This window comes from Portunus trituberculatus, chromosome 48 (genome assembly GCF_017591435.1).
Source record: "Portunus trituberculatus isolate SZX2019 chromosome 48, ASM1759143v1, whole genome shotgun sequence".
Classification (NCBI taxonomy): Eukaryota; Metazoa; Arthropoda; class Malacostraca; order Decapoda; family Portunidae; genus Portunus; species Portunus trituberculatus.
The window spans coordinates 2331757-2340924 of NC_059302.1; the positions used below are offsets into that span (position 1 = coordinate 2331757).

A 9168-nucleotide genomic window follows, 5' to 3' on the forward strand; every position below is an offset into this window, starting at 1 on the left:
AAGAGCAGCAAAACCTTTAGTGTTGAGTGCAGTAAATCAAAACAGTTCAAGTGGAGCTTCTGATGCATTCCTTGAAACATGTATTACAATGGATACATAATCACCACCATGTCAGCCACTTACCAAGGGGATTGGCTCCTCTGAACACTTGTCTGAAATCCTTTTTTCTCATGTGTGGAAGGGAACGAATATAATTCCTTGCCTGAAAACATAATTCCCATTACTCTTCATATGAGTGAAGAAAATGTTATAAATCTGCCATTTTTGGCTCAATTAAACCACAGAATGAAAGAAGAAAATCATTACATTATGTCCTGCAATAAACAATAAATCTTACAAGAACTACTAACTACAAAATACCAAGAAAGAAGTTATATCCAACATATTCATTATTTAAAAGGCACAGGCAGAAAGCACTATAATTCTCATCACACAAAAACTCATAATCAGAAAGCATTTGTGCAAATTTATGAAACACAGAAAGCCTCAAAAGAGAACTATTGAAACAATACAACTCTTCTCATTCAATCCTTATGAAACACAATATGTCAAATCACAGACTATGAATCATGAGTCTAATGTTTGTAGCCTTTTCCTGGACAAGTGGAGTGACCTACTCACTGAATATACTGAGAGGCATAACTAATACTGAATAGTACCTCAATATACAACACATCATTGTTTGTGTTCTATGTGAAATATATTTATGATTAGTAGTTATCTAGTATCTACATGTGAAGATTAAGATTTATTAATCTCTACAGAGCCATTTTCAGCCCAGAATACTTGTGGAGAACCTATACACTGGTCAGGCAGTGTTACCTCATCACTGGTGATCTTAGCCAAGGTTTCCTCATCTGGGGTTCCAGCCAGCACCAGGATGCGCGTTAGTTGGTCAATATCTGGGACGTTGGGTTAAGGCAGCTACAACGCAGGTTAGAGTCCAGCACCACAGAGATTAAGTCAACATGAAGCAAATTCAATTAATCTAATAGACATTTTCAGTTTCACGACAGTTTTGCCTACAAACAAATTAGTGTTATAAAGATTAACAAAAAAAGTACTGAAATTCCCAACACACCTCAAGTTCACATAAGGAGCTGTTTAATCTATTAAGAAGAAATAGAGCCAATATCAATCAGGACAAGAACATCTTCCAAAAGAAAAGAAAATGTATAAACTTGTATTCTAATAAATATATACATAAATAAACATAATGCTATATTATTTTATCTATGTGTAAAAATATAGCTGCATGAAGTGACACTAGAATGAAAGCTGTTATGGGACACCAGACAGAATGCAGCACAGAGCAGGCAGGCCATTCATGCAATAAGAAACTCAAGCCTTGCAGGCCATGCAGTCTTCTGAGTAAAATAGTAAATATTCACATGCTGACAAGTGATAGAATGCTGTAAATTTAAGAGACATTTTAGGAAACAACTAATGCAATTTAATATGCTCAAATCAGTAAAAGCAGCTGCCAATATGAAAGAAACCAAACACAGGCATGGAAACAAATGCAGCTGGGTGGACAATGGCACACCTACAACAAAAACACACAGGGACATATATGACCTACCTGCTGCTTCCTTCCTGACTCACCTTGTATCAGCTGTGAGTGCAAGTAAGGCACCTTTTCTGTTTATAAGTTCAATCTTGTCACAGCTACATGTATTAAATCATAATGGTAGTGAGTGATAGAGTGTGGATTAACTGGATTAACTGACGTGTAAGCTACAACAAGGTGTGTGTGGAAGGTAAAGGAGGGTGGTTGGGGTGGTGGTCATAGGTGTGCCTTGTCAAGTGGGCAACTAACCTCATCGCTGGAGAGCTTATCAACAAGATCCTGCCTGGGCGTCCCCACCAGCTTCATGATCTTGTTGAGCTGATCTATGTCTGATAAAGAGGGCTAAGGGAAAACCTAACAATCAGGTTGGCCAACAGAAAATTTACAAATTCATGCCTCCAGAAGCTTTGGAGCAACACAGGAAAAGACAAAAAGAAAAAATACATGCATAAATTCAGAAATACCAGCTACAGAACAAAATTCCTCCACCATTATCTTAGAAATGTTTACACTGCACCAGAAAGATATGAAGAGGTGATAGACATGATGAAGAGCTGAATTATTTGTGCAAGTGAACCTTAGCAATTAACATCTAACACTGTATATTTCTACACAGTAACCAGGCACCATATTTACTGCATTAGCCATTCCACCAGCCATGTACAATGAAAAAATAAGACCACACCATCAAAATACCAAAATTATTGCAAACATGTGCACATTGTGAATTAATAACTGAACAAGGCTTTTCCCTTCAAATAACCACATACCAGCACCATAGAATATGTTAACCTCAACCAGGTCAACTTAAGTTTACAGATATTAAGTATATCAATTGTCTTAAGCAAACTCCCCAGTAAACACTATGTAGAGGCTTTCTACAATTTACATACCTGACTCAGCATTAGTGCCTGTTAGGGATCCACTTAAAAGCCACATTACATTTTATTGGAGAAACACTAATATCCATATCTACATCAACATAAAACATTTTTTTCATTGACCATGGATAACAATGCATAAATACAGAGGTAGAAAAAAATATGTATAATATAAAAAGCTGGCTAGTAAGAGTGGATTCCTGCGATACAAGAAAACAACAACAAACCTTTCCTCATTGGTGGAATGCCCTCCTTCCTCGCTGCTGCTGAGAACTGCTAACTTTCTCAAAAAGCAATACATATTCTTAGACACAATTACACTACACAATGACATAGAACAGGAAGGTGCCATTTACTTATCCATCTCAACATCATAGAAAAGACAACCAAGGAATGAAAAGTTGTTAGTTGAGTTAACTGAGAGTTTACCCATTCTGACATGCTCCCCATACAGACAAACATTTTCCAAGACCACAGGAAAACACAGACAACAGAATTACTGGGAGACACAGATGCTCACTAAGAAGCTGCATTGAGAAACAGGACTGTGGAAGCACTGACTTTTTTTTTCCCAAAAAATTCTCAAAGGTGGGAGGGAGGGACACAGATGGTGGTATGTTGAAGGGAGGGAGGGAAATTGAACTCAACTTACCGACTCGGAAGTGATGCGGTTGAGGTACTCCTGAGGGGGCGTTCCAAGCAGTTCCATGATAAGATTGAGCTGCTGAATATCTAAGTCTCCACTAAGGGCCAAACAACAACAACATGCGAGGACTTATGTAGATCAACAAACACAGGACAAACACACAAACACAGGCAAACGGAGAACAAAAAGACAAACAGATCATAAACACACACACACACACACACACACACACACACACACACACACACACACACACACACACACACACATTCAAGCATGCATGCACGCACACACTCACTCACACATGCACGCACACACTCACTCACACATACAAGCACACACACACACACACACACACACACACACACACACACACACACACACACACACACAATGACAGATTAGGTACACTGTGAGGAATGTGCAGATAGGTTCATGAATGTACACTGCTTTCTTTGTAAAAAAAATTAACTTCACCAACTTTTCCACAGTACTCACAATAAACTTGGTCCTCACTGCCTTGTGTGACTCACTCACTACCAAGCAACATCATTTCATAAAACTAAGTTACAAAATTGAGAGCACAAAGTATTTTCATTACAATTCAAGAGATATCATAGCTATGAAAGCCTGCAATAAAAAAAAAAAAAATGATTGTAAAATACTGAACAAATAATCTTTAATTCAATACAATAGAACCATTAATTCTGGCAGTCAAAATACTTGAGCTGTCAGTAACATCCACTATGAAATTTGTCCTTTGGTCTCCTAGGGGATTGCCATGCTGCATCAGGGTGGTGGGGGCAGTCAGGCTCACGGACTGCACCGCCACAACAGATGTAAGTCATCACAGCAAGTGCAGGTGTCATGCCAGGCAAGAGGATTGTTTGTGGGGCAATCAGAATAAGAAGGGTACAAAGAGTACACTTTCAAGGTGAAGGGCTTATGCATGCTGAGTGCAATGGAAGATGTGGATGCAGCACCATAGGGCATAAGTGTATGAAATAATGTGCAATTTGCTATGTGAAAAACATGAAATAAATAAGTAAATAAAATCTTATATATATATATATATATATATATATATATATATATATATATATATATATATATATATATATATATATATATATATATATATATATATATATATATATATTTTTTTTCTTTTTTTCCCATCATATTTCTCTGAAAAGCAACAAATAATGCAAAAGTGACTGTCACTCAAAAATCTCCAGACAAAAGATCCTTGACATACTTAAGATAATACAATCTATATACGATATATCCTAATTACAAAACAACCTTTTGAAAGCAACTCCATAAATTTTTCTTTTTATTCCAGCAGACCAAGAGATAACTTTCCTAAAAAGGTCATCATTATAGCCTAAAGTCAAAGCTCGGAGACCAGTAACAGGTAAAATGTTCAACACTTCAACCACTTAGCAACACTGTGCAAAATTGGCATCATATACAACAGCTGGCACTGAAAAAGGCATATTGACAGCAAAGGAAAAAAAGAATGGCACAATGAAAAGAAAGCAACCTAAGGGAATGAGAGACAAAGGCTTGGGCTTAAGGCTGAGGCATGAAGTGGTGAGGCTGAGGACCTGACCAGTAACAAACTAGTGACAATTCACGTGGCATACAAAAGGATACGGTCAGCACCTGGGAAAAGTGTTCGCCCTGTGAGCAGCTCTGCCATGATGCATCCCACAGACCAGATGTCCACTGCAAGATGAGCACATTTACTCTCTCTCTCTCTCTCTCTCAAGAAGTATAAAGCTACTCTGCTTCTTTACAGTGACTAACTGAAGTAGTTTAGAAGACTGATATGATGTGTGAATATTGGATTTTATACCAAAATATTCTGAATAATTTTGATTTCCAGTGAAGATCATTCATAAAATTAAAAATAAATAGATTCTCCTACCCTAGGAGAAACTGTCAATTGTAAAGACACATAGTTTGCTACACAATTTTGTGTTTATTGCTAGAAGCAAAAACATATTATGCTAAGTTCTAGGTACTTATTCATTTTGAGATGTTGTTAGCTATGCTACAAAATTCAAGTGTGGCCAGATAATAGATCCACAGCAGCAGAGTGGGCATCCATATATGGTGGGATGTGTGAACACAGCATGTCCAATGGTGAAACTATGAATGATTTAAACAAAATTCCTACAAGTTTTGGAGAATTACAGTATCTCATAATAAGATGAGTGCTATTGACAGACAGATGATTTAGTAATAGACATTATGCAATGATAGTATGCCTGTAGTTAACAAAAAAACAAAATAATACACAACATGACACCACACCTGCCTGAGTGGAGATAGAGAAGAAGTAAGACTTAGCACCAAATCAGTTAATTGCTAACCAGTCACACACAGTTTCACACTGAGACAGTGAGAGTGAAAATGTTTAGTTTATACTGCATGATTCTGAGAGAAATGCTGCACCCAGTAATGTGGAGTGTGTGGACATGGAATCTCTTCACCAGGGTTACCCATCCAACCAGGGTGTTGTACCTGTTACTGAGCCACACTTGTATTTCATATCAAACCTAAACAAAGCCTCAAAATCCATATACATTGAATATTTTTTTACTTGAATGACCAATAGTCACTTTTAGAAATATCTGCAGAAACTCATGTTTTAACATACCCTGTGCTGTATTAAACCTTGCATGATAAAAACCTAAAAACTGAAATACCCTTTTCTTTAATACAAATGAATATATACAATAGCTATCAAAAACCTCATCAGTGCATACCACATACACAAACAGGCAATATCATTGTGAAATTCTAATACACAATTATCATAAATGAGAAGTAAATAAAATCATGTCTTAATACCTAGTTTGCAAGTGTGCCCTTGAGTGCAATACATTCTCATTAAAATTTTATTAAGTCCCACACCTTTGATTTAATTCTCTGCCAAGGAGAAATTTTGAAGTGTTTACTCCAAGTAAAAGTTTTGACAGCCAACTGATCAGTGTCACAAGAATGTGTGTGTGTGTGTGTGTGTGTGTGTGTGTGTGTGTGTGTGTGTGTGTGTGTGTGTGTGTGTGTGTGTGTGTGTTTCACCGTTTGATCTGCTGCAGTCTCTGACGAGACAGCCAGACCTTACCCTATGGAACGAGCTCAGAGCTCATTATTTCTGATCTTTGGATAGGCCTGAGACCAGGCACACATCACACACCGGGACAACAAGGTCACAACTCCTCGATTTACATCCCGTACCTACTCACTGCTAGGTGAACAGGGCTACGTGAAAGGAGATACACCCAAATATCTCCACCCAGCCGGGGAATCGAACCCCGGTCCTCTGGCTTGTGAAGCCAGCGCTCTAACCACTGAGCCAGTGTGTGTGTGTGTGTGTGTGTGTGTGTGTGTGTGTGTGTGTGTGTGTGTGTGTGTGTGTGTGTGTGTGTGTGTGTGTGTGTGTGTGTGTGTGTGTGTGTGTGTGTGTATTTATTTAAGGAGCTTTGAGAGCTCAAGCAACCCATCACAAATGTTGCTAGTTCAGCCAATTGTGCCAGTGACACAAAGCAGACTATTTACTTGGGTGCCCTGGCAGTGTCTGGCGAGGAGAATGCTGACTTACAGCTTTTTGTGCCTCACACTATTTGGGGAAGTCTGCTAAAAAAAAAGGATAATATTTAGCCTCTCAAGGTTAAGATTCTTGCCCCTCACTGGCTTTGTTTCAGAAATACATCATATGGACTTGTCCTTCACTCACCAGTCTGATTGTAGTGCATCCAGTTGAGCATAATTTCTGGTGCTCGGTACCATCTTGTGGCCACATAACCTGTCATTTCTGACTCTGTGGGCCGGGCCAATCCAAAGTCCAGAATCTTCAGCTCACAATCTTCATTGACTGCAATATTGCTGGGCTTGAGGTCCTGTGGTATAGCATGGAGGGAGTTAATCTAGATGTGTGAGGTTAAAAATACATGCTGAAATCTACAAATTGAATTCACTCTACATACAAAAATAATTGTAATATGAAATAGTTTACTCATCCTCTCCTTTGATTAATGTTTAAGGGTAAGTCACACACTTATTCATTCTATCAATATTATCTAGCTAACAGATAAAAAATAGACAAGTAAAATACATATGATAAAGAGAAGAGAAATCATGTTTTCCAGATAACAACACCTGCCTGCATAAGATTAAGCTTTCATTATGTAATTCTCTTAAAGGAACCAATGATAGCAAATGAATGGACAGTAAATATGCAGTAAGGGGAGGAGTAATGAGTGTGAGACATGAGGTAGACTAACTGCTTGAGATATCTAGACCCTTTTGCCTATTAGATTACACACAAAAGTCACTAGTGAAGAAGAAGGCCAAGAATGTGAGGGATGTGGTCAGGGTATAGGAATATGAAGTGGAGAAGAAAAAGGCTTTGTGGTGAGTGCATCAGGAGTGGAAAGAACAGATAAGGGTAAGGCTGTGGAGTGGATGTATATGAGGAGTCTTAGGTGAAGAAGATGGAAAAGAAGAATGCAAGGCTGAGTGGCTGTATGAAGTGGAGTCGAGAAGAATAAGGCATTAATGGGGTGCATATAAGAGGAAGTGTGAGGTGAAGTGGGTGGAAAAGAAGAATGCAAGGCTGTCTAGTACGAGTGTGAAGATGGATGGTGGTTTACCCTGTGAATTATGCCAGCGGAGTGGATGTACTTGAGCCCTCGTAACACTTGGTAGATGAGGAACTGTACGTGGTCGTCAGTCAACTTCTGGGTTTTGACGATGTTATTGAGGTCAGCCCCCATGAGTGGTGTCACCAGGTACCTGCAAGTAAAACAACATGTCACATCACCTGCACACATCTCTGCTGTAATCATACTCAATATTACAGATCACGTTACTTGCACACGTCTCTGCTGCAATCATACAAGTAAAACAATATGTCACATCACCTGCACACATCTCTTCTGCAATCCTACTCAACATTACACATCAAGTCACCAGCAATAATACACAATAATTTCTATGATTCCACTGCAAGACAACAGCATCTTCTTCACTAATCCCAGTCTATTCCAGGCAGCCACACTAAAACTTATCCTCTCAGCTGTCCATCTATTAACCTGTCTTCCTTTACCACCTAGAGGTTACTGCCATCCTTCCAGCAACTGTCCAGAATAGTATATAGCAGCCAAGCAATAATGAAAGGAATGACAAATACACAGTGCAATTATGAACATTAGGAAGTAATACCTAATAATAGCTTGAGGATATTACCATCTTATTTTAGTATGAATATGAATCAGTACTTTTTAGTCTAAGCTTCTCACTCTTCCCTTTATTATCACTGTGTTTATTGTCAATATATTTTTCTTTTACCATTCCACATTATCACTATTTTCCTGCATCATGTCGTAAAGTCAAACCACCAACACATACACGAACTTTGACTACAGTACTTCATTTACCTCAAGCTTTCCTCGGTCCCAATATAGGAGTGCTCAACAAATATACCTGTACATGCATCTTGGAGCCAACACTTATCCACTTCCTCATCTTGCCCAATGGCACATAAAAACACAACTTGCACCAATCCCTCCTAAAGCGCCAAACAAAAGGACTGTCTATTGTAGCTTATCACTTCTCATTCTGTGGTGGCCATGTGATATATGATACTGCGTTCCTAACCACGTGAAGAGAGAGAGAGAGAGAGAGAGCACTGTCCCCATCGCAATGTCACGTGAGATATTTTACTGGGTACACAATTAAGACGTAAGATTGGAAGCGTGTCAGATTAATACGACGATGGTGAGGAGGAGGAGGAGGAGGAGGAGGAGGAGGAGGAGGAGAGCATTAAACATTTACGCAGGTCAACCTTGGATCATCCGGTTTAGTTCAGTTTATCCACGAGTCTCCAAAAGCGAGAGGATAAAAGTGTTTGGATTCCAACACGCCAGGATTTTGAAAGATCGCCAGCACGCAAGAAGGATCAGAGACTGTACGGATGATGATGATGATGATGATGGTGGTGGTGGTGGTGGTGGTGGTGGTGATGACGACAGCAAACCTTCCAACCACATGCCTCACAT

General features: G+C 38.9%; 1 protein-coding gene across 3 annotated transcripts in view; it reads right to left on the bottom strand.

Moving 5' to 3' along the window:
- The window catches only part of LOC123498536 (mitogen-activated protein kinase 14-like), a 39694-nt gene that overhangs the window by 3295 nt on the left and 27231 nt on the right, over positions 1-9168 (bottom strand). The window contains exons 4-8 of one of the 3 annotated variants that reach the window (XM_045245713.1): positions 7762-7903; positions 6846-7008; positions 4757-4828; positions 823-902; positions 124-202 (exon numbers count right to left, since the gene is read on the bottom strand). In XM_045245713.1, coding sequence (XP_045101648.1) covers positions 124-202; positions 823-902; positions 4757-4828; positions 6846-7008; positions 7762-7903 — 536 coding nt within the window. Of the gene's footprint in view, positions 1-123; positions 203-822; positions 903-1819; positions 1900-3103; positions 3184-4756; positions 4829-6845; positions 7009-7761; positions 7904-9168 lie in introns of all 3 variants that reach the window. The other 2 variants (XM_045245712.1, XM_045245714.1) reach the window with 2 other exon arrangements.